This window comes from Zophobas morio, unplaced genomic scaffold (genome assembly GCF_036711695.1).
Source record: "Zophobas morio isolate AGI-343-1 ecotype UQ-CSIRO unplaced genomic scaffold, CSIRO_AGI_Zmor_V1 ptg000002l, whole genome shotgun sequence".
In the NCBI taxonomy this organism is placed as follows: domain Eukaryota; kingdom Metazoa; phylum Arthropoda; class Insecta; order Coleoptera; family Tenebrionidae; genus Zophobas; species Zophobas morio.
In genome coordinates, this window is record NW_026972107.1 from 1322610 (window position 1) to 1347384 (window position 24775).

Below are 24775 nucleotides of genomic sequence, written 5' to 3' on the forward strand. Positions count from 1 at the left end.
AATGACCTTAACGCTTAATAACTTATCGCAAATTTTATTAACCCAAAAACAACAACAGTAACATTTATTGGAAACCTTTTTCGTTACAAAAAGCTACTTGGTGTTACAAAATTAGTACGTTATAACGATTTAGTGTATTTGCTATATAGTGTCAGGAATTTATCTCTGCAAGATACAGATGTTTTAAGCTTTGAACACAGTAGGAAGATTCCTGAGAGTTTTCTGTGTAGAGAATAGACTTCTTCAGGGGGCGGACAGAGTCTGTGCGTGACCATCGTGGGAACTAGGTTTTGAATTCTGGCAGTCATGTCTTGTCCGGAGAAGTTATAGGGCTCATGACTTCGGAAAACTTCGCCTAGAATCATTACTGCGTCTACGTGTGCGTCCTCCATCAACTGCAACAAATTACATAATTACAGTTATTATGTACTTCTCAGTTTATGCTTTTACCATTGTTTAAGTATAAGTTTAAGTATATTATAGATGAATTTGACGCCTATTTTTATTTGACTATATCTGAAGACTGACAGAAACTTACCAAGAGTTTTTAAACTGGTATAATTGTTTAGTTTTACAAGATTAAAGTAAAACAAGATTTTAAGTAAAATTTTGATTCGCGGTGTTACAAAAATATTAACACAAAATGAAAATATACATTCAAAGTAAATAACAGAATGACATAAACTTTCAGCGTTGACATTACAAATAATTACAAGACAGAAAAAAACGCATGAAGAACTTAAGAGGGATGTTTGTAATATCGAGTTGTTAAAGGTTGCTTTGAAGACTGTTTGTTTCTATGAAAATCAATTGCTGTTATCCGACGTTTTGGTAGATTTTGTTTCAAAAATACGAGATAACTAATTGTTTCTTGAACTAGTTTCCGTAACTTCTAAAATTTAAAAAGGACACGCCGTTCTGCTGTAATAAAATCTAGAATAAGGTCAAAATCACACTAATATTACATCTGATTTTGTTAACCACATGAATATAATTTACATTAAGATAAGTTACAGACATTGTTTGAAATGTTTATTATATTTCGAAAACAAGATAAAATAAATAAATAAATAAATAAATAAATAAAATGTGCATCCGTGTCGAGTTTTCACCTTAGACATCAAGATTTTTGGAAAACAATCAACATTTTACAATTTATAACGTTATTTAAATTTTAGTAGCATAGTCCTGATTTATAAATACGCTACTGAAATTTTTCGGCTTGTCGATTTCTCGATTTTTCAACTTTAAATCTCTCAATTTTTCAATATTTCAATTTTGGGTTTCTCCGATTCTTCCATTCTTCAAATTTTCTATTTCTCGATTTTTTTTATTTTTCGATTTCTCAATCTTTCGATGTTTCAATGATACGATTTCTCAATTTTTGTCCTCTTCAATTTTACGGTTTTTAAATATTTCGATTTTTCAATTTTTCAAATTTTCACGTTTCTAAATTTTCAGTTTGCCGATTTCTAAAGTATTTTTTTTTTATTTGCCCATTTCTGGACTTCCTAAAGTTTCGATTTTTCACACCTTCAATTCTTCAATTTTTCGATTTTTTAAGATTACGATTTTTCGATTTTGCTGTTTTAGATTTTCGATTTCTCAATTTTCCAATTTTTTAATTTCTCAATTTTTTGAATATTTCTTTCAGTTATGAGATTTTTCAATATTTCAATTTTTCGACTTTTCGATTTTTGAATTTTTTTTTTAAAATTCTAGGTTTTTCGATATCTCGAGTTTTCAATTCTTCTATATTTCAATCTATCTTTCGATTTTTTTAATTTTAATTTTCGATTTTCCAGTTTTTCTTTTTTAAAATTTTTCGATTATTCAATTTTTTAATCTCTCAATTTATCGAATTCAGATGTTTCGTGGTTTTGATTGTTCAATTTCTCAATTTTTCAATTTTTAACTTTCCTTTTCGGCTTCCGACTCCTCAATTTCTCGATCCTCCAATTTTTCGATTTCTCCAAGTCTCAGTTTTTGAATTTTTCGATGTTTAGATTTTTGGATTTCTCGGTTTTTCGATTTTTTTCTTTTGGGCTTTTCAATTTCTGGATTTTCCAATTTTTCAATGTCCCGATTTTTCAATTTTTCAAATTGAATTGGATTTCTCGATTCTTCAATTTTGCGATATTTTAATTATTCAATGTTTTAAATTTTAGATTTTTCGATTTCTCGATTTTTGACTTTTCAGTTCTTCAGTATTTAAATTTTTCAATTTTTCAAATTTTTGCGTTAAATTTTCAGTTTTCTGATTTCTCAATTAATCTATTTTTGATTTTCCCACTTCTCAAAGTTTCGACTTTTCAGTTCTTCAATTCTTCGATTTTTCGACTTCGCTTTATTGGTTTTTAGATTTCTCAATTTTTGGATATTTCTTTCAGTTTTGATATTTTTTAATACTTCGATTCTTTGATTTTTCGACTTCTAGATTTTTCTATTTTTTATTTTTGGATTTTCAGTTTTTCGTTTTTTATACTTTAGATTTTTCAATTTTCCGATTGTTTTATATTTCAATTTCTCAATTTTTCAACTTTTCCATATTTTAATTTTTAAATTTCTAGATTTTTCGGTTTCTCGAGTTTTCACTTCTATATTTTAATTCTTCAAATTTCCGAATTTTTAAATTTTTTGAGATCTCAATTTATTGAGATTCGGATGTTTCGATGTTTTGATTATTCGATCTCTCGTTTTATCAGTTTTTCCATATTTAAGTTTTCGATTTTTCGATTTTGGCCTATTTCGGTTTCTCAATTTTTCGATTTTTCGACTTCTCGATTGTTCGACTCCTCGATTTTTTTGTCTTTTGATTTTTCGGTTTCTAGATGTCTCAATTTTTGAATTTTACAATGTTTCGATTTTTCGATTTGTTGGTTTTTCGATTTTTTGCTCCTCGGTTTCTCGATTTTTCGATGTTTCGATTTTTGATTTATCCGATATTTCAATTTTCCAATTTTTTAAATTTTCTACTTCTCGATTCGTTGATTTTTCAGTTTTTCGATTTTTAAATTTTAGATTTTCGAATTTTTATTTTTTTGAATTTTTGATGTTTGGATTTCTCCATTTTTCAGTTTTAGGATATTTTAACTTTTCAATGTTATAAATATTAGATTTTTCGATTTTTCAGTTCTTCTTAATATTTTTTTATTTTTCAAATTTGGCGTTTCTGAATTTCTAGTTTTCGGATTTCTCAATTAATCTATTTTTTTATATTCCCATTTCTCCACTTCCTAAAGTTTCGATTTTTCAGTTCTTCAGTTCTTCAATTTTTCGATTATTCAGATTTTTGATTTTTCAATTTTTAGATTTTTTAAGTTTGCGATTTTTCGACTCTGCTTTTTTGACTTTTCTGTTTCTCAATTTTTTAATTTCCTAATTTTTGGATATTTCGTTCAATTTTGTGATTGTTCAGTTTTTCGATTTCTCAATTTTAACTTTTCAATTTTTAAATTATTAATTTTTTTAGATTTTTTGAGTTTTCAGTTCTTCTCAAAGTTTCGATTTTTCAGTTCTTCAATTCTTCGATTTTTCGACTTCGCTTTATTGGTTTTTAGATTTCTCAATTTTTGGATATTTCTTTCAGTTTTGATATTTTTCAATACTTCGATTCTTTGATTTTTCGACTTCTAAATTTTTCTATTTTTTAATTTTATATTTTCAGTTTTTCGTTTTTTATACTTTAGATTTTTCAATTTTCCGATTGTTTTATATTCCAATTTCTCAATTTTTCAACTTTTCCATATTTTAATTTTTAAATTTCTAGATTTTTCGGTTTCTCGAGTTTCCACTTCTATATTTTAATTCTTCAAATTTCCGAATTTTTAAATTTTTTGAGATCTCAATTTATTGAGATTCGGATGTTTCGATGTTTTGATTATTCAATCTCTCGCTTTATCAATTTTTCCATATTTAAGTTTTCGATTTTTCGATTTTGGACTATTTCGGTTTCTCAATTTTTCGATTTTTCGACTTCTCGATTGTTCGCCTCCTCGATTTTTTTGTCTTTTGATTTTTCGATTTCTCGATGTCTCAATTTTTGAATTTTACAATGTTTCGATTTTTCGATTTGTTGGTTTTTCGATTTTTTGCTCCTCGGATTCTCGATTTTTCGATGTTTCGATTTTTTATTTATCCGATATTTCAATTTTCCAATTTTTTAAATTTTCGACTTCTCGATTCGTTGATTTTTCAGTTTTTCGATTTTTAAATTTTAGATTTTCAAATTTTTATTTTTTTGAATGTTTGATGTTTGGATTTCTCCATTTTTCAGTTTTAGGATATTTTAACTTTTCAATGTTTCATTTTCCATTCCATTCCATTTGTTCCATTTCTCCACTTCCTAAAGTTTCGATTTTTCAGTTCTTCAGTTCTTCAATTTTTCGATTATTCAGGTTTTTGATTTTTCAATTTTAAGATTTTTTAAGTTTGCGATTTTTCGACTCTGCTTTTTTGACTTTTCTGTTTCTCAATTTTTTAATTTCCTAATTTTTGGATATTTCGTTCAATTTTGTGATTTTTCAGTTTTTCGATTTCTCAATTTTAACTTTTCAATTTTTAAATTATTAATTTTTTTCGATTTTTTGAGTTTCAGTTCTTCTATATTTCAATTTTTCAATTTTCGGAATTTTTAAATTTTCGATTGTCCAATTTTTTTTTTCGATTTTCCAATTTTCGATCTTTCGGTTTTTGAATTTTAGATTTTCCAACTTTTGTTTTTTTGATTTTTTTATGTTTCGATTTCTCGATTTTACAACTTTCCCATATTTGAATTTTCCAATGTTTTAAATTTTCGATTTCGAGGATTTACTGTGTTACAGTAGAATAGTCATCAGTCATTACTCATCAAGAACGATTATTGCTGTGCGTTAAAATGCCTACATATTGATAAGCACGTACATACAAGACGCATTTAAGGCTGTTTTAAGTTTGCTACATTTAATTTTTGCTATTTTAAATTTATTTCTTGATGTCTAAATCGTATATATTTAAATGGTGGTAAACAATTTGTGATAAAATGCATTTTAGTTTCAAAGATAATATGTACTTAATGATTTGACTACTGTTAATAAAAAAAAATACGCAAGAAGATGTTCATATTGAATTAATTTGGTGTTCATAGTTTGATGATAACCCATAGTTATTCTGGAGGCAACTATAATATACTTAATCAATGCTTTTACCTTGCTTTCGAAGCCCGTAAGGAACCCGATTTCTCTGGACACCGTCAAGACCGTCTCCTTATCGGCGTCGCAAGCCGCTTTCAAAATCCGTACGTACTTATCCATGAACTCCTTCGAATACTCGCGACTAGCGCCGAAATCCAGAAGCATGATTTGTTTCTTTTTGGGGTTATATAAGAAGTTAGCCCAGTTGGGGTCGGTTTGCATATATTTAAACTCCAGAAGCTCTAAAAGGCAAAGTTCTATGATTTTTTCAGCGATGAAGCGACGGTCCTCTGCGGGCATATCGAAACACTGGTCTACGGGAATCCCGTCAAGCAATTCGGTCGTGAACACCTGTGTCGTGGATATATGATCTAAACAAAAAAGTGTACTTTTAACGTCGATTCGCGCCACTATTTTACCTATAACGTCAGGTACGTAGTAATCACTATAAGGCGCCAAAAGCTCCCGGAATTTCCTCGTACAGTCCGCCTCTCGCTTGTAGTCGACCTCCCACGCCAACTCCCTCTTCGCCACTTTCATCAAATTATCCAGGAACATCCCCTTCGGAAACACATCAAAGTACTTCATTATCCCCCCTAAATTATCAATATCACTCTCGATCCCTCTCGCCACCCCCGGGTATTGGATTTTTATCGCAACCTCTCTCCCGTCCTGGATTCGACCACAATGCACCTGACCTATGGACGCAGCGGCGAACGGTTTCTCCTCAAACTCGATAAAATGATCGCGCCAATTTTCGCCCAATTCCGTCCCCATGACTTGCTCCACCTGCCAATTCGGCATGAAATCCGCGGATTTGCGCACTCTCTCCAAGGCCTTGGCGAGGTTGGGGTTAATGATGTTGTCATCTTGGATACTCAGAAGTTGTCCCAGTTTTAGCGCGGCGCCTTAAAATAGAACCCACGGATTTAGAAAGCATGCACTAAAACGTTTGTTTGGTTAAATTTGAATTTGGCGCCACTCGCGCGTGTCAAAATTGACGTTCGCGTCACGTGGCGTGTGGGCGTGTTTAGTGACGTCAGCGTGACGCAACTGATGCAAAAGTAGTACCTCTGACTTTACACAATGTGTCTACAATTAAGTCCAAGTTCCTGGGGTTGAGGAAGAGCGTGGAGGCGTCGGCGGTGGCGGCTTCGCGCGACCCGAAAGCCCTCTTTGCGTACTCCGTGGCCGTGCCGAAGCCCAGTCCGGCCGCTAAGCCCCCAAAAGAAATCATGCGTCCGATGCGCGAGGACGGGACTTTGCGTTGTTTCGAGTGCTCGCTCAGCTAAAAAAAGAACGCTATTTGGGGTTTTTTTAACGTTTGAAGTACCTTCAGTTTTCCTTTAGCAGCTGTCACTTGACTCCCACTGCTTTGCGCTTCGTCAAGGCGTTCTTTTTCTTTGGCTGCGTCCGCCTTTTTCCGTCTTTCCTCACGCTCCACCTTTTTTAGTTTTTCCTGGTGTTCCATGTCTAATTTCCGCAGCAATTCCTGGTCACTTTGGGTTAATTTAATGCCGAATTGCCGCCCACTGGGTTCCCTTTCCTTCACAGGTCTCCCATCACTTAAATTTTGCTTATACCTCTCTACAGAGTAAACAATCAGTAACCAGATCTTGCACCGACCTTATATGGTGCACCACATAAACATTAGTCATCGCGTTAGAACTCACCTTTAGCAGATGCGTTTGCCGCATACTCTTTGACACCATGGCAGACTGTGGCAACGCGGTCTGCACTCTCGAACACAATGTTTGAGGCATTGTTCGAGTTGACACAATCTTGAAGCAAAACGCGACAGTTCGAGTTCGCCCAAACGCGGCTCAGTTCTGTCGATTGTAATTTAATCCCTGTCTCAGCCACCAGCTGTAAACCGCGAATTATTCCCAAAATATCGCTTGTACGAGACATTACAGACTAGGAAATAAAAATGCACAAAGCTAAATTTGAAACATTAGTGGACGGTGTTAAAAGCCATAAATCATCCAGCGTGCTCTACGTACCTATTCGAGTCCGAAAATTGCATTTAAGAACAAAATTTTGCAACACCCACGCAAAAGTGAGGTTAAAAAAAGACAGATGACAGCTGTCAACGCTAATAGGTTATAATAAATATTATTTTTTCGTTGTGTAGAAATACTACAACAACAGACACAGTCGGTTTAAAATGAGCGATGAGGCAAGCGCGTCAGCGGAAGCCGAACCCGAAGAAACCGAACCCGAACTAGCGGAAGACAAACCCCAGAAGCCCCTCAACGTAAGACCCTTTCGAGCCCCAAAGCTTGTTTTAATTTTGGGTTTGTAGATGTCCCCGGGTGCCGTGAAGCTGCGTAGTTGGCTGAATAAATCGCTTCGTATACAGATGTTCGACGGGCGGGTTCTCGTGGGTGTGTTTTTGTGCACCGATAGAGATGCTAATGTGATTTTGGGGTCGTGCACTGAATACTTGCCCGCTGAGGACACCGACGGCACGATCGAGGAGCCCCGAATGCTGGGACTGGTCATGGTTCCAGGCAAACACATACAGACTGTTTCAATCGACCAAAACCAGTACAATTCTGAAGACTTGTGTACCCCATTAACCAAAGACATTAGTCCTGAAGACGTTACGTAGTTATTTTAAGTGTGTTAACTAGGGTTCAAAGTTAAATAAAAACAACGAATAGTGTCACTAATTTTTCACTTTACAAACAAGCGATTTCGTGATAAACCCGTCTCTTCGCAGACATTTTCAAGTCTTCGGGGGTTTTGTTGGGGATTCTGCAATGAAAAAAACCCTCAGAAAAAACATTTATTGCTACTATTTACAAAACTAGCTACTAAGTTATTGTTCTTGGCTTCGTTCGTCAAGCGGTTCATACCCGTGTTTCTCGATCCGCTCCTTGTACTGCAGGTAGCTCCTCCTCCTGTCGAAGTGTTTGACCCATTGCGCCGAGCACGACTTCTCGAACACTTTCCTCAGTTCTTTGCACAGACCCCCGTTGTCGTTGTCTTTGATTCCGTTTTTTTCCAGGCACTCCCAGTACTGGTCGCGCGCGCCCCAGCACAAGTGGCGCTCTTCCTTCGTCGGAAAAGACATGACTGAATATAAAATAAATTAGAATTTGGCAAAAACTTGGATCGAATAAGATATATCCTGTTTAAAAATAACACAAAATATTTTATATTTTGGCGTCTAAAAATAAACGTGCGTTGACAGTTATAAGAGAAGTGGCGTTAATAAATCGGGCGGGCTATAAATACATAAATGCGCCCGAAGTTATGGGGGCTGCCGCAAGTCACGCGTCGGTTTCGAAATTCGCGCTGTCGCTCATGCGTACCAATCCACCAAGAGTTAGGTTATGTTTAGATCGAGTTTGATTTGGATTTGGGAAATCAGATGTGGGTGAGTAGGGGGGCGATCAATGGGGGCCGTAGCGCGACCTTTACCTGTCGTGTTAGTCTCGGAAGGGCGATTTTTCAAGCCGGGGTTTCTTTTCAGAAAGAAAAAAAATTGACAGCACCTCGGAGCGAATAACCTAAAAGTCCCTGTTGATTTTTCGTCAATATGTCCGCTTTAGCAAGTTTATTTTAAAGCAAAAATAAAAAATATTTTATATTATGCCATCATTTAGATTAATTTGTACAAAGGAGATTAAATGGGAAGATGAACAAGAACGGGAAACTCAATAAAACGAAAAAGTGCACTTCAACGAACTGCGAACCAAAAATTGATCTAAATGAAAAGAATACCATTTCGAAAAAGAAACATTCGAAAAAAGGGAACCTGAACGGGTTGGTTAATGGAATCGTGCAAGACTCTACCAAAGGTGCAGAGAAGAAGTCCATCGAGGATCGCATAATCACCAGTAACGATGAAGATACGTATACAAACAAGAAACTTAAACCACAAAAAGAAATCTCGAACGCGGAGGAGGGCACCAACAAAGACTCAAAGTCCAAACTTACCAAACTAGACTCAAACGACAACATTTCGAGCAATGAGAAAATGCCGCTGGAGCCCAGTCAAGAGCCGGACTTATCGTGTAATTTAAGCAATAATAGTACAACAAACGAGGACTCGATAGCGTCGTGTAGTAACAAAGCAACTAGTTCTAGCGAGGAGAAAATATCAGACTTGGCTGAAGACTTAGACAAGGTCAAACTCCAGCAACTCCAGCAACCCCAGCGCGAACTACCACCAATCAAATATGTTCAGTACGAATCCGAGCTGCAGATGCCCATGATCATGAAAATCATCCAAAAAGACCTGTCGGAGCCCTACTCCATCTACACCTACCGGTACTTCATCCACAACTGGCCGAAGCTGTGTTTCTTGGTGAGTCGCGATTTTCCCCTTTCTAGAATAACACGGTTGGTTGTAGGCGATGTGCGGCGAGGAGTGCGTGGGGGCCATCGTCTGCAAGCTCGACATCCACCGGAAAGTGATAAAAAGAGGCTACATCGCGATGCTGGCGGTGGACCAGAACTACCGCAAACTGGGGATCGGGTCGACGTTGGTGCGACGCGCGATACAAGAGATGATAGTGGGTGACGCGGATGAGGTGGTTCTGGAAACTGAAGTGACGAATAAACCGGCTTTACAGTTATATGAAGCCTTGGGTTTCGTACGGGATAAGCGTTTGTTTAGGTACTATTTAAATGGCGTAGATGCTCTGAGGTTGAAACTGTGGCTAAGATGAGAATTTTAATTTGGTTGTATTTGTTGCCATATGCTCAGGGTATGGTGTGAGTTTGTTAAAATTAGTTGAATATTCAGAATTTTATTCTTGTTGTTTGTTTGTTGTGTAATTTCCCTCATACTGACGCCAAATTCGTTTGAGGACTAGGATTCGTTCAGTCTTCCAAAGATGTAAAATCCAAAAATAAACACTTTATTTCATCCATTTCTTTTATTGTTGTGGAAACGTTATCATCACTGTTTTATCATCACCCAATTTTTTTTTTTAAAGACGTTATTTTTATATGGTTAAGTGTAGATGCAGTGGATGTGTAACTGGATGTTCATTTAATCAGGGTGTCACAATATCTGAGCTTTTGTAACAATTTCTACTGACATAAGTTGAGAACTATGTAACTAGAATTACTGATGTGTGCTTACATGAATGTTTCTTTTTTAATATATAGACTATTATTTGTCAGTAATTGTAAAAATTCCTGTATATATAATTTTCTGTATCATACATAATGTGTTGTATTGATTGAATAATATACCAAAATTTATAAACAAGACTTTAATTACGCTGAGATACAAAATTTCATCGCTTCTTGTTTTTCAAAGCTTGCGCTTTCCTCTTCACCGATTTTACCAAAACACTCAGCTCCGCGTCCTTTTTCTTAGAAACTACGGGTTCATTATTTGAGTCCTCGTCTTTCCGTCTTTTAATTTTCTCATTTATCAAAGTCTCTATCCCTTTAGTTTTCTTGTAGTGAGGACTCGTCGGGTCAATATTATACAAATGACTGGTATACAGAGCCGAAAATCGATCATCGTCGACATTAATCTGAAAATCGTCCGCTTTGTCACCCTCCACATCCTTCTTCTTCCGTTTCTTCTTCAAAGAAACCTCTTCCTGCTTCTGTATCTTCTTCAAACTAAAGTGTGACTTATCCTCGTCTTCGTTCAAAAGTAGCAACTCCAACTCCGGATTAGTTTCGTCAGACTCAACTCTCTCCTCCTTCTTTTTCTTCTTCTGTTTGAATTCCGGATTGTTGAATTCTTCAGCGAAGAACGGGTCATTCATATCCACGTCGGACGGAATATCGTCTGAATCTTCACCCCCTTTCCTTTGTTTCTTCTTCTCCTTCCTCTTCTCTTTCCTCTTGTCTAAGTATTTCTCGAACGGTGTCTTCGCCGTGTCTTCATCAATCTTCTTCCGCACCAATTTCTCCGTCTTACTCTTCAAATCAATCCCCCAACTCACTTCCATTTCGACCTCTCTGTTCTTCTTTTCGTCTTCTTTATTTTCAATGTCTTGTAGTAGTTGTTTGTATTTCTCGATCGGGTTGTCGTCGTCGTCGTCGCACTCCTCTGAGCTACCGCTTTCTTCATCTTCACTCACAGCCACGTAATTATGAAGATCGTTCTCTGAAATATCTTCAATCTTGCCTGAGCTGATCTTCTGCGTCAGCTCAATCCTACTCGGGTCGGTTTCATCCCAAGTCAAATCAACTTTGGCTTGTTGGAGCGCCGTCGTCGTGAAAAATCGCGGTTGGTACTTATTAAGTTCCGGGAGTTTGTCACACTGTTCTTTCGCTTCGTCATCAAAACACATATCGTCGGGGATAAACCTGAGGTCGAGTTTCGTCGCACTAGATTCGTATTCCATTCCGTCGCACTCTGAGTAAACTTTATTAGCCGTGGTAGCGCTATCAAAGACAATTACAGCGTAATAATACTTGAGTCGGTTGAGTTGGTACTGCCGCAGTTTCTCCATGTGGTACTTCGCCCCTTCCTCACCGTCCTCTTCGTTTAATTTATTCTCAACCAACTCAATCGGTCCTTTGACATCCTCCTCCACCATCCGCTTTTTGCCAAATTCCGACGGGTAAATGGTTACAGATTTTACAGCGCCACCTGGCGGCAGAAACGAGTTAAACAACACCATCAAGTCCATAGCGCGGATTCTATCCCAATCCATGTTACAAGCCGCCAATCTGAACGTCGCGTCTTCGGTTTTCTCTGCATCGTTGTCCAATTCGCCCCAATTGTGCTCGATATCGTCACCCTCTGCGACTTCGTCGTCCTCGTCGTCGTCGTCGTCGGACGAACTCTCCGTCAACAAACTCGACTCACCTCGGGCATAATCCACGCTCAAATTACGCAGTTTTTTTTTAATTTCGTCTGAAACCACTTTGTCGGTTTTATCTTTCACGCTGAGCTCGCTTTTATCGTCGGTTTCTTCGTCCGACGAGCTATCAGACAGGTCGTAGTAGCGCTTCAAGTCTTCAGTGGAGGTGTGATTCACGGGCCTGCCGCGCTTATCCACCGTGTATTTAACTTTGAACTGTTTGTCTTTAAACATGGACTTGAAGCGACTGTCGATTTTCACTTTGCGGGCGCCTTTGGGGATGCGGCGGAACTTGGGGTCGGTTTTCACGTGGGCGAAGCGCTGGTCCTCCATCGTGGGGGCCGTGTTTTCCAAAATTATCGTCGAAGTTTAACCTCACAAAACGCACACGTGTTGTTGACAGACGGCGACTACTACCACAACACGCCGACTATATTTCCCTACGACGGAGATGTTTTCAGTCGAAAAAACCGTTTTAATAAAAATTGGCACAGCAGAACTGGCGGGTTTTACGCTTATAACGATTTGTTGCAGGTGAAAATATTTACGTCGGTGTGTAATTAGTATAATTTGTGTTTATTGCGGAGGCAGGTTCGCCAACTCGGAAGCGAAAGTCACTGCTCTCGTTTCACAACTTGACATGTACCCCACGATAGAAAGAATATTTTAATTTTCCGAAAACAACAAAAAGACACTTTAATCGTTGTAACGTGACACATTTTTTGGCGTTAATTACAGGTACGAATTAATTTGGTGCGTAAGTAATAAATAGCTTGTCATTGGCGCACTTGTCAAAGTCAGGTTATGTCATTTCTCACATGAGTTTTTTTTCAGATTTTTGTCATTTATTTTAGATAATGTACCGATTTAACTACTTTCTTCTCCAACACGCGCTACGAAGCGCACGAAATGGGGTAAGTTCGTTTCAATTTGCGTCTTCACGCACGCATTGTTGCACTTCAGGTCAGACAGTACTCTAGAGAGCCCAGCCGACGGCAGACTTTCCTGTCTCGCTTGTACGACAACTTTCGGGAAGAAATGGCTAAAAACAAGGAAATGAAGGAGTCGCTGAAGAAATTTCGGGAAGAAGCGGAGAAACTGGAGCAGAGTGAGGCGCTGAAAGCGGCGCGCCAGAAATTCGAATCTGTGGAGAAAGAAGCCAGTAAAGGCAGCGAAGTGTTCAAGGAAAAAATTAGTACAATTAAGGAGAAAGTCCAGGGGGTGATAGACGAAGCGGGCAAGACTGAAATTGTGAAAAAAGCGGGCAAAATCTCGGAAGAACTGGGTAAAACGACGCACACCATCAGCGAGAAGGCGCAGGAAATCAGCAAAAGCGGGGCGTTTCAGAGTATATCACAGGCGACGAAGGCTGTGAAGCAGGAAATCGACACGACTAGCATGCAAGGGCGGGTGTACGTGAGCCCCCCGAAATTGCGAAAACGCACGGAAATCAACGCGGTGCAGCAGCAGAAGTTCTACGAGCCTAACGTGGACGCGACGGGGGTGGAGCTGCACAAAGACTCGCGGTTTTACCAGTCGTGGCAAAACTTCAAAGACAATAATCCCTATGTCCATAAAGTAATCGATTGGAAGCTCAAATACGACGAAAGCGATAATCCCCTAATTCGAGCGTCGCGGCTCTTGACTGACAAAGTCTCCGACATTATGGGTGGGTTGTTCCAGAAGACGGAACTGTCGGAAACTCTCACTGAAATCTGTAAAATAGACCCGTCTTTCGATTCTAAAAGGTTTTTGAAACAGTGCGAGACAGACATTATTCCGAACGTGCTGGAGGCGATGACGAGGGGCGACTTGGACGTTTTAAGAGACTGGTGTCACGAGGGGCCGTTTAATTTGTTCGCCGTGCCGATTAAAGAGGCGTACAAGAAGGGGTATAAAATCGAATCGAAAATTTTAGATGTGGACAACGTGGATTTGGTGATGGGGAAGGTGATGGATCAGGGGCCTGTGTTGATCATCTCGTTCACGTCGCAGCAGATGATGTGTGTCAAGGATCCGACGGGACAAGTCGTAGAGGGCGATCCCGATAAAGTAATGAGGGTTGCCTATGTGTGGGTCTTGTGTCGGGATACAGGCGAACCAGACCCCAGAGCGGCGTGGAGGTTGTTAGATTTGTCGGCCAGTAGCAACGAGCAGTTGGTGTAGATTAGTATATTGTTATTTATTGCTTCAATGAAGGAGTCTTTCACTATTAATTCCTTTATTCAAGTAACAACAAATTTGAATTGTTTAAGATTCAAATGGCGCTGTACAGATTTGTTTTTCTGTTGTACAGGAAAGGTGTATAATTTATATAAATTTTTTTTCATAAAGTTAAGTCGTTCGCACTTATTCAGTACTTCCTTATTATGGGCGGGACGGGGGGGCATTCGTCTTCGTCGAGGGTGTGGTCATTAACGGGACGGAACGTGAAGCACACCTAAGATTATAAAAATTATAACAATTGTAATTACAACCCAAGGGTTAATTTGGGGGTTACTTTTCCGGTTTCGACCTCCAGCCAACTCAGCGTGTGTTTTCTCCAATGATCTTCAATTCCCCGTTTTTGTTGACCGTCTACCGGCTGCGCATAATCGTATTCGTCTTCTCGTACCTGTGAACGCGGCTTTATATTACACGACACAGCGTAGCCATTGGTTAAGTATATTATAATTGGACAACCTATACGGACAATAACTTTCCCATGTAGAAAAAAATGAATATACATTTTACATCTCACTCGCTTTTGCCTCCAGAATAACTATGGGTTATCATCAAACTATGAACACCAAATTAATTCAATATGAACATCTTCTTACGTATTTTTTTTTATTAACAGTAGTCAAATCATTAAATACATATTTTCTTTGAAACTAAAATGCATTTTATCACAAATTATTTACCACCATTTAAATATATACGATTTAGACATCAAGAAATAAATTTAAAATAGCAAAAATTAAATGTAGCAAACTTAAAACAGTCTTAAATGCGTCTTGTATGTACGTGCTTATCAATATGTAGGCATTTTAACGCACAGCAATAATCGTTCTTGATGAGTAATGACTGATGACTATTCTACTGTAACACAGTAAATCCTCGAAATCGAAAATTTAAAACATTGGAAAATTCAAAGATGGGAAAATTGTAAAATCGAGAAATCGAAACATAAAAAAATCAAAAAAACAAAAATTGGAAAATCTAAAATTTAAAAATCGAGAAATTGAACAGTCGGTTAATTCAAAAACCGAAACATCGAAAATTGGAAAATCGAAAAAAAAAATTGGACAATCGAAAATTTAAAAATTCCGAAAATTGAAAAATTGAAATATAGAAGAACTGAAAACTCAAAAAATCGAAAAAAATTAATAATTTAAAAATTGAAAAGTTAAAATTGAGAAATCAAAAAACTGGAAAATCACAAAATTGAACGAAATATCCAAAAATTAGGAAAATTGAGAAACAGAAAAGTCAAAAAAGCAGAGTCGAAAAATCGCAAATTTAAAAAATCTAAAAATTGAAAAATCAAAAACCTGAATAATCGAAAAATTGAAGAACTGAAGAACTGAAAAATCGAAACATTAGGAAGTGGAGAAATGGGAATATAAAAAAATTGATTAATTGAGAAATCCGAAAACTAGAAATTCAAAAACGCCAAATTTGAAAAATAAAAAAATATTAAGAACTGAAAAATCGAAAAATCCAAACATCAAAAATTCAAAAAAATAAAAATTCGAAAATCTAAAATTTAAAAATCAAAAAACTGAAAAATCAACGAATCGAGAAGTCGAAAATTTAAAAAATTGGAAAATTGAAATATCGGATAAATCAAAAGTCGAAACATCGAAAAATCGAGAAACCGAGGAGCAAAAAATCGAAAAACCAACAAATCGAAAAATCGAAACATTGTAAAATTCAAAAATTGAGACATCGAGAAATCGAAAAATCAAAAGACAAAAAAATCGAGGAGTCGAACAATCGAGAAGTCGAAAAATCGAAAAATTGAGAAACCGAAATAGGCCAAAATCGAAAAATCAAATATGGAAAAATTGATAAAGCGAGAGATTGAATAATCAAAACATCGAAACATCCGAATCTCAATAAATTGAGATCTCAAAAAATTTAAAAATTCGGAAATTTGAAGAATTAAAATATAGAAGTGGAAACTCGAGAAACCGAAAAATATAGAAATTTAAAATTTAAAATATGGAAAAGTTGAAAAATGGAGAAATTGAAATATAAAACAATCGGAAAATTGAAAAATCTAAAGTATAAAAAACGAAAAACTGAAAATCCAAAAATAAAAAATAGAGAAATCTAGAAGTCGAAAAATCAAAGAATCGAAGTATTGAAAAATATCAAAACTGAAAGAAATATCCAAAAATTGAGAAATCTAAAAACCAATAAAGCGAAGTCGAAAAATCGAAGAATTGAAGAACTGAAAAATCGAAACTTTGAGAAGAACTGAAAACTCAAAAAATCGAAAAAAATTAATAATTTAAAAATTGAAAAGTTAAAATTGAGAAATCGAAAAACTGAAAAATCACAAAATTGAACGAAATATCCAAAAATTAGGAAATTAAAAAATTGAGAAACAGAAAAGTCAAAAAAGTAGAGTCGAAAAATCGCAAACTTAAAAAATCTAAAAATTGAAAAATCAAAAACCTGAATAATCGAAAAATTGAAGAACTGAAGAACTGAACAATCGAAACTTTAGGAAGTGGAGAAATGGGAATATAAAAAAATAGATTAATTGAGAAATCCGAAAACTAGAAATTCAGAAACGCCAAATTTGAAAAATAAAAAAATATTAAGAACTGAAAAATCGAAAAATCTAATATTTAAAACAATGAAAAGTTAAAATATCCTAAAACTGAAAAATGGAGAAATCCAAACATCAAAAATTCAAAAAAATAAAAATTCGAAAATCTAAAATTTAAAAATCGAAAAACTGAAAAATCAACGAATCGAGAAGTCGAAAATTTAAAAAATTGGAAAATTGAAATATCGGATAAATCAAAAGTCGAAACATCGAAAAATCGAAACATTGCAAAATTCAAAAATTGAGACATCGAGCAATCGAAAAATCAAAAGGCAAAAAAATCGAGGAGTTGAACAATCGAGAAGTCGAAAAATCGAAAAATTGAGAAACCGAAATAGGCCAAAATCAAAAAATCGAAAACTTAAATATGGAAAAATTGATAAAGCGAGAGATTGAATAATCAAAACATCGAAACATCCGAATCTCAATAAATTGAGATCTCAAAAAATTTAAAAATTCGGAAATTTGAAGAATTAAAATATAGAAGTGGAAACTCGAGAAACCGAAAAATATAGAAATTTAAAAATTAAAATATGGAAAAGTTGAAAAATTGAGAAATTGAAATATAAAACAATCGGAAAATTGGAAAATCCAAAGTATAAAAAACGAAAAACTGAAAATCCAAAAATAAAAAATAGAAAAATCTAGAAGTCGAAAAATCAAAGAATCGAAGTATTGAAAAATATCAAAACTGAAAGAAATATCCAAAAATTGAGAAATCTAAAAACCAATAAAGCGAAGTCGAAAAATCGAAGAATTGAAGAAACTTTGAGAAGCGGGAAAATCAAAAACAGATTAATTGAGAAATCAGAAAACTGAAAATTTAACGCAAAAATTTGAAAAATTTAAATACTGAAGAACTGAAAAGTCAAAAATCGAGAAATCGAAAAATCTAAAATTTAAAACATTGAATAATTAAAATATCGCAAAATTGAAGAATCGAGAAATCCAATTCAATTTGAAAAATTGAAAAATCGGGACATTGAAAAATTGGAAAATCCAGAAATTGAAAGCTCAAAAGAAAAAAATCGAAAAACCGAGAAATACAAAAATCTAAACATCGAAAAATTCAAAAACTGAGACTTCAAGAAATCGAAAAATTGGAGGATCGAGAAATTGAGGAGTCGGAAGCCGAAAAGGAAAGTTAAAAATTGAAAAATTGAGAAAGTGAACAATCAAAACCACGAAACATCTGAATTCGATAAATTGAGAAATTAAAAAATTGAATAATCGAAAAATTTTAAAAAAGAAAAACTGGAAAATCGAAAATTAAAATTAAAAAAATCGAAAAATTGAAAAATTGAAATATAGAAGAATTGAAAACTCGAGATATCGAAAAACCTAGAATTTTAAAAAATGAAATATTAAAACATCGAAAAATTGAAGAATTGAGAAATCGAAACATTAAACAGTCGCAGAATTGAAAAATCTAAAGTTTATAATAAATTGAAAATCCAAAAAGTAAAAAATCGATAAATCAAAAAAAATCCATCAATTCAAAAATCGCAAAGTCGAAAAATTGAAATATTGAAAAATCTCATAACTGAAAGAAATATTCAAAAAATTGAGAAATTAAAAAATTGGAAAATTGAGAAATCGAAAATCTAAAACAGCAAAATCGAAAAATCGTAATCTTAAAAAATCGAAAAATTGAAGAATTGAAGGTGTGAAAAATCGAAACTTTAGGAAGTCCAGAAATGGGCAAATAAAAAAAATATTTTAGAAATCGGCAAACTGAAAATTTAGAAACGTGAAAATTTGAAAAATTGAAAAATCGAAATATTTAAAAACCGTAAAATTGAAGACGACAAAAATTGAGAAATCGTATCATTGAAACATCGAAAGATTGAGAAATCGAAAAATAAAAAAATCGATAAATAGAAAATTTGAAGAATGGAAGAATCGGAGAAACCCAAAATTGAAATATTGAAAAATTGAGAGATTTAAAGTTGAAAAATCGAGAAATCGACAAGCCGAAAAATCTCAATAGCGTATTTATAAATCAGAACTACGCTACTTTTTAAAATTTAAATAACATTATAAATTGGAAAATGTTGATTTTTTTTTTCCATATTTTATTTATTTATTTATTTATTTTATCTTGTTTTCGAAATATAATAAACATTTCAAATAATGTCTGTAACTTATTTACATTAAAATTATATTCATGTGGTTGACAAAATCAGATGTAATATTAGTGTGATTTTGACCTTATTCTACATTTTATTAGAGCAGAACGGCGTGTCCTTTTTAAATTTTAGAAGTTACGGAAACTACTTCAAGAAACAATTAGTTATCTCGTATTTTTGAAAGAAAATCTACCACAACGTCGAATATCAGCAATTGATTTTCATAGAAACAAACAGTCTTCAAAGCAACCTTTAACAACTCGATATTACAAACATGCCTCTTAAGTTCTTCATGCATTTTTTTCTGTCTTGGAATTATTTGTAATGTCAACGCCGACAATTTATGTCATTCTGTTATTTACTTTGAATATATATTTTCATTTTGTGTTAATATTTTTGTAACACCACGAATCTAAATTTTACTTAAAATCTTGTTTTACTTTAATCTTGTAAAACTAAACAATTATACCAGTTAAAAAACCCTTGGTCAGTTTCTGTCAGTCTTCAGATATTAGTCAAATAAAAATAGGCGTCAAATTCATTTAAATACAATTCTTTCGTATCACGTTACAACGCATTGCTTCATATTTTTTATGTCAAGTATATTTTCATATTTTGTACATATATGTTTATACACATTACTGTTTACGGAACAATGTTAATTATGGATTTATGGATAACTCCTCGTATAAGAGCAGAGTGAAGGGTGTTTGCCTTTGCTAATGTTTGATGGCGCCATCAGATGTAGAGTAAAATAAATCTAACAGTGAAAATGCGCGTTGACGAAAAATTTGTCCCACGCCCCCTGGATTCCTTGTCATAAAGCTCACTATTTAGGCGAAGTAAAATTTGGATTAGGTTGTCCAACTATAATATACTTAAACAATGGCGTAGCTGCATACCTTAAAATCGTCCCGCGCATGCGCGCCACGCGACTCCTTCCTTTGCTCCATAGACCGAATCATGTGCAGCGAATTGATAAAAAGATTTTGTAACTCTAGAGCTTCCACGAGATCCGAGTTCCAAATGAGAGAGTCGTCGCACACCGACACGTTTTTCAACTCTTTGTAGAGATCGAAAACCTTGACGCACCCTTCAGCTAGTAGTTCCTGGTTACGAAACACTCCCGCATACTTTTGCATGGTTTTTTGTAACTCGAGGCGCAGGTCTCCCACGGTCCGGGTACCCCTTTGCTGGCGCAGTTTCTCGAAATTGTCCATGGCGGGCACACCCATCCACTAAAACAGCGAATTTAAAAATCTGGGTGAGTACTCGTGGGTGTACCTCTTCGGCCTGCGGGATATCGTCTCCTGGTTTGTTTAAATCGGCGATGGTGTCAGCAACGGCTCGGCCGAAAATGACGGTTTCGAGGAGTGAGTTGGCTCCGAGTCTGTTGGCGCCGTGGACTGAGACGCATGCGCACTCGCCGCAACAGTAGAGACCGCAAACGACTTGCTCGGATTGGTCAGGCTACAATCGAGATACTTGGGGGCGACTGTTATAACAATAGAGTGATTACCAGCTGCGTAACGACCTGTCCTTTGTAGTTGCTCGGGATACCCCCCATGTTGTAGTGTACAGTGGGTATTATAGGGATTGGTTCTTTAGTAACGTCCCGGCCTGTAAACCCAGCTACGGTATTACTAATCCCAGGCAGCTGCTTCCTGATGTGTTCCTTCGGCAAGTGCATCAACTCCAAGTGCACGTGGTCTTTCTCCGGACCCACACCTCTTCCTTCTAGAATCTCCATAGTGGCGCTCCTGGATACCACGTCCCTGGACGCCAAGTCTTTCGCCGACGGGGCGTACTTCTCCATGAAGCGCTCTCCTTTACTATTGGTGATGACGCCCCCTTCACCACGCGCTCCCTCCGTCACCAGAACACCAACCCCATATATACCTGTCGGGTGGAACTGCACGAACTCCATATCCTGTAAGGGTATCCCGGCTCTTGTCGCTAACGCCGTGCCATCGCCGGTTGAGGAGTGCGCCGCTGTGCACGAAAAGTACGACCTTTCGGCCCCTCCCGTCGCTAGGACCGTGTTCCTGGCGAAAAACCTATGGAAGGTTCCTTCCCCCAGTTCCCACACGATCGCCCCGCAGCACCTCTCCTCGGTCATAATCAAATCCAGCGCGTAGTACTCGACGAAGAAGCGGCAGTCGTAGCGGACCGCCTGACCATACAGGGCGTGCAGCATGTACTGACCGGTGCTGTCGGCGGCAGCGCAGGTTCTATGCGCCTGGCCCCCTTTACCGCAGTCCAAAGACTGCCCCCCGAAGGCCCGCTGGTAAATCTTCCCGTCTTTAAACCGAGAGAACGGCATGCCGCAGTTCTCCAACTCGAAAATAGCCTTAGGGGCTTCACGGGTCATGTAGTGTATAGCGTCTTGGTCCCCCAGCCAGTCGGAACCTTTCACGGTATCGAAGAAGTGCCAGTACCAGTTGTCGGGCTCGTAGTTGCCTAAGGCTGCGTTGATCCCGCCTTGGGCGGACACGGTGTGGGATCTGGTGGGGAAGATTTTGCTGACCACGGCGACGTTGAAGCCCTTGGAGACCAAGCCGTAGGCGGCGCGTAAGCCGGCGCCTCCGGCGCCGATTATTAGACAGTCGTAGAAGTGGTCGGTGACCCTAATATCACTTTTTTTCTCCTTTTTGTCTTTGTTTTTCTGCAAAAGTGTGTGGGTTGGTTTGGCTTCACAAGGCTGCGGCTTACCGAAGAATACATCAAACGGGGCTGCAAATTTCGGACGCATCTTGCTACGCTCGGCAAGATTTTTGAAAGTCGTAACATTTTTTAAGTTAAAACTGTCAACATGAAGTGTTTGTTTTGGCAATTAAAATTAATAATGGGTGTGGTCGCTTAGAAATTGGTTTACATGCGAGGTGTTAAAATTTAAAAAAGCATGTGTGCATGTGTCGAGTGAGTTTTTCATAATATAATTTTGCTGTGATTGATATGAATAAACAGTCCGGGAAATTTCCAAAGATGTTGTTTTTGGAATTTTGATGACACTCACCACCCACCTCATCTCAATTGTGATATTTTTTTTTGTTAGAAACTTAAAGCTTCTTTACTATTTAGATCAGGGCAGGTTTTAATTTTTTCCTAATATATAAGTACATACATTTAGTATTCTTTGAATAGTCCGATAGTCAAAAACATGTCTTACATGGTAGTTTTTTGTAGAGAAATAATACGGATTTTGCAATTAAATTCCGCTCCTGTGGCTGTCGACGATAAAAAAAAATCATCAGAATTGAGATAGGGTGGGTGGGTGGGGCTTATATTTTTCCTTTTTCCTTAATATACGTAGTCGTCTTTTCAGAACAAGAAATTTAACACATGTTTAAAATGATAAATTTTAATATCGATTTTGCAATTAAGCTCCGCCCCTCGGTCTGACAACAAATGAAAAATTCATCCCGATTGAGACCGAGACGGATGGGTGGGGCTTCTCTTCTAGTTTTCTTTTTTAATTAATACATTTAGTTTTCTTTGTATAACACGATTACTTAAGAACATATTTCACACGGTAATTTCTCGTAGAAAAATAAGGATTTTACAGCGAGGCTTACAATGAATAAAAAAAATCATCCAAATTGAGATAGGGTGGGTGGGCGGGGCTTATATTTTGGCTTTTTTCTTACTATACATAGCCATCTTTTCACAACATGAACAAGGTTAAAATGGTATGTTTTTGCAAGGAAATAGGGATTTTGCAATTATGGGGCGGAGCCTAATTCCAAAAACGATATTTCCCTATACAAATTTACCATTTTGAACTTGTTTTAAGTTTCATGTTGTGAAAAGAAATCTACACATATTCAAACAAAACGACAAAATGTCAGCCCACCCACCCACCCAGCCTCAATTGTGACGATTTTTTTTATTCGCCGTGAACCGAGAGGGCGGAGCTTAACTGGAAAATACTTATTTCTTTCAAGAAATTAAAAACATGCCTTTGAGTATCGTGTTGTTCAAAGAATACTGTGCATATAAAGTAAAAAAAAAGACAAAATATAAACCCCGCCCACCCACCCCGTCTCAATTGTGATAACTTTTTTATTGTTAGAAACTTGAGGTTCTTTACTATTTAGATCAGGGCAGGCTTTAAGTTTTTCTTAATATATAAGTACATACATTTAGTATTCCTTGAATAGTCCGATAGTCAAAAACATGTCTTACATGGTAGTTTTTTGTAGAGAAATAATACGGATTTTGCAATTAAATTCCGCTCCTGTGGCTGTCGACGATTAAAAAAAAATCATCAGAATTGAGATAGGGTGGGTGGGCGGGGCTTATATTTTTCCTTTTTCCTTAATATACGTAGTCGTCTTTTCAGAACAAGAAACTTAACACATGTTTAAAATGATAAATTTGTATAGGGAAATATCGATTTTGCAAATAAGCTCCGCCCCTCGGTCTGACAACAAATGAAAAATTCATCCCGATTGAGACCGAGACGGATGGGTGGGGCTTCTCTTCTAGTTTTCTTTTTTAATTAATACATTTAGTTTTCTTTGTATAACACGATTACTTAAGAACATATTTCACACGGTAATTTCTCGTAGAAAAATAAGAATTTTACAACGAGGCTTACGACGAATAAAAAAAATCATCCGAATTGAGATAGGGAGGGCGGGCGGGGCTTATATTTTAGCTTTTTTCTTATTATACATAGTCTTCTTTTTACAACATGAACAAGGTTAGAATGGTATGTTTTGCAAGGAAATAGGGATTTTGCAATTATGGGGCGGGACCTAATCCAAAAACGATATTTTCCTATACAAATTTACCATTTTGAACTTGTTTTAAGTTTCATGTTGTGAAAAGAAGTCTACAGATATTCAAACAAAATGACAATATGTCAGCCCACCCACCCACCCAGTCTCAATTGTGCCGATTTTTTTTATTCGCCGTGAACCAAAGCTTAACTGGAAAATACTAATTTCTTTCACGAAATTAGAAACATGCCTTTGAGTATCGTGTTGTTCAAAGAATACTGTGCATATTAAGAAAAAAAAAGGCTAAATATAAACCCCGCCCGCCCACCCCATCTCAATTGTGATAATTTTTTTTTTGTTAGAAACTTAAAGCTTCTTTACTATTTAGATCAGGGCAGGCTTTAATTTTTTCTTAATATATAAGTACATACATTTCGTATTCTTTGAATAGTCCGATAGTCAAAAACCTGTCTTACATGGTAATTTTTTGTAGAGAAATAATACGGATTTTGCAATTAAATTCCGCTATAGTGGCTGTCGACGATAAAAAAAAATCATCAGAATTGAGATAGGGTGGGTGGGCGGGGCTTATATTTTTCCTTTTTCCTTAATATACGTAGTCGTCTTTTCAGAACAAGAAACTTAAAACATGTTTAAAATGGTAAATTTGTATAGGGAAATATCGATTTTGCAATTAAGCTCCGCCCCTCTGTCTGACAACAAATGAAAAATTCATCCCGATTGAGATCGAAACGGATGGGTGGGGCTTTTCTTCTAGTTTTCTTTTTTAATTAATACATTTAATTTTCTTTGTATAACACGATTACTTAAGAACATATTTCACACGCTAATTATTCGTAGAAAAATAAAAATTTTACAACGAAGCTTATGACGAATAAAAAAAAATCATCAAAACTGAGACAGGGTGGGTGGGCGGGGCTTATATTTTGGCTTTTTTCTTACTATACATAGCCATCTTTTTACAACATGAACAAGGTTAAAATGGTATGTTTTTGCAAGGAAATCGGGATTTTGCAATTATGGGGCGGAGCCTAATTGCAAAATTGATATTTCCCTATACAAATTTACCATTTTGAACTTGTTTTAAGTTTCATGTTGTGAAAAGAAGTCTACAGAT

At 36.2% G+C, this 24775-nt stretch overlaps 7 protein-coding genes across 8 annotated transcripts; 3 read left to right on the top strand and 4 right to left on the bottom strand.

The window, feature by feature from the left end:
* Positions 1 to 18: 18 nt before the first annotated feature.
* LOC135123819 (atypical kinase COQ8B, mitochondrial-like) lies at positions 19 to 7249 on the bottom strand. Its single transcript, XM_064048698.1, has 7 exons — positions 7175 to 7249; positions 6845 to 7088; positions 6505 to 6758; positions 6243 to 6459; positions 5591 to 6079; positions 5187 to 5542; positions 19 to 395 (listed from the first exon to the last, which is right to left on the bottom strand). The coding sequence occupies exons 2-7, from the start codon at positions 7080 to 7082 to the stop codon at positions 120 to 122; spliced, it is 1830 nt and encodes a 609-aa protein (XP_063904768.1). The 5' UTR covers positions 7083 to 7088; positions 7175 to 7249; the 3' UTR covers positions 19 to 119.
* On the top strand, positions 7245 to 7842 carry LOC135123857 (N-alpha-acetyltransferase 38, NatC auxiliary subunit). The gene is made up of 2 exons (XM_064048735.1): positions 7245 to 7428; positions 7477 to 7842. The coding sequence occupies exons 1-2, from the start codon at positions 7339 to 7341 to the stop codon at positions 7783 to 7785; spliced, it is 399 nt and encodes a 132-aa protein (XP_063904805.1). The 5' UTR covers positions 7245 to 7338; the 3' UTR covers positions 7786 to 7842.
* LOC135123864 (cytochrome c oxidase assembly factor 6 homolog) lies at positions 7834 to 8686 on the bottom strand. Its single transcript, XM_064048742.1, has 3 exons — positions 8601 to 8686; positions 8033 to 8252; positions 7834 to 7931 (listed from the first exon to the last, which is right to left on the bottom strand). Exons 2-3 carry the CDS (start codon positions 8248 to 8250, stop codon positions 7856 to 7858), a joined length of 294 nt encoding a protein of 97 aa, XP_063904812.1. The 5' UTR covers positions 8251 to 8252; positions 8601 to 8686; the 3' UTR covers positions 7834 to 7855.
* A 99-nt stretch (positions 8687 to 8785) lies between these two features.
* LOC135123843 (N-alpha-acetyltransferase 30A-like) lies at positions 8786 to 10053 on the top strand. The gene is made up of 2 exons (XM_064048721.1): positions 8786 to 9489; positions 9536 to 10053. The coding sequence occupies exons 1-2, from the start codon at positions 8818 to 8820 to the stop codon at positions 9851 to 9853; spliced, it is 990 nt and encodes a 329-aa protein (XP_063904791.1). The 5' UTR covers positions 8786 to 8817; the 3' UTR covers positions 9854 to 10053.
* A 337-nt stretch (positions 10054 to 10390) lies between these two features.
* On the bottom strand, positions 10391 to 12374 carry LOC135123810 (ESF1 homolog). The gene has a single exon (XM_064048689.1). It carries the CDS (start codon positions 12293 to 12295, stop codon positions 10430 to 10432), a length of 1866 nt encoding a protein of 621 aa, XP_063904759.1. The 5' UTR covers positions 12296 to 12374; the 3' UTR covers positions 10391 to 10429.
* Positions 12375 to 12421: 47 nt separating this feature from the next.
* Positions 12422 to 14295, top strand: LOC135123830 (mitochondrial import inner membrane translocase subunit TIM44). 2 transcript variants are annotated; one of them, XM_064048714.1, is made up of 4 exons: positions 12422 to 12496; positions 12554 to 12700; positions 12817 to 12876; positions 12926 to 14295. In XM_064048714.1, exons 3-4 carry the CDS (start codon positions 12820 to 12822, stop codon positions 14126 to 14128), a joined length of 1260 nt encoding a protein of 419 aa, XP_063904784.1. In that variant the 5' UTR covers positions 12422 to 12496; positions 12554 to 12700; positions 12817 to 12819; the 3' UTR covers positions 14129 to 14295. The 2 variants fall into 2 exon arrangements, with proteins under 2 accessions (XP_063904784.1, XP_063904778.1); XM_064048708.1 differs by having other exon boundaries at positions 12423 to 12496; positions 12797 to 12876.
* LOC135123803 (succinate dehydrogenase [ubiquinone] flavoprotein subunit, mitochondrial-like) lies at positions 14218 to 21742 on the bottom strand. Its single transcript, XM_064048682.1, has 6 exons — positions 21626 to 21742; positions 20433 to 21578; positions 20198 to 20383; positions 19816 to 20151; positions 14463 to 14576; positions 14218 to 14402 (listed from the first exon to the last, which is right to left on the bottom strand). The coding sequence occupies exons 1-6, from the start codon at positions 21701 to 21703 to the stop codon at positions 14316 to 14318; spliced, it is 1947 nt and encodes a 648-aa protein (XP_063904752.1). The 5' UTR covers positions 21704 to 21742; the 3' UTR covers positions 14218 to 14315.
* Between the last annotated feature and the right edge of the window lie 3033 nt (positions 21743 to 24775).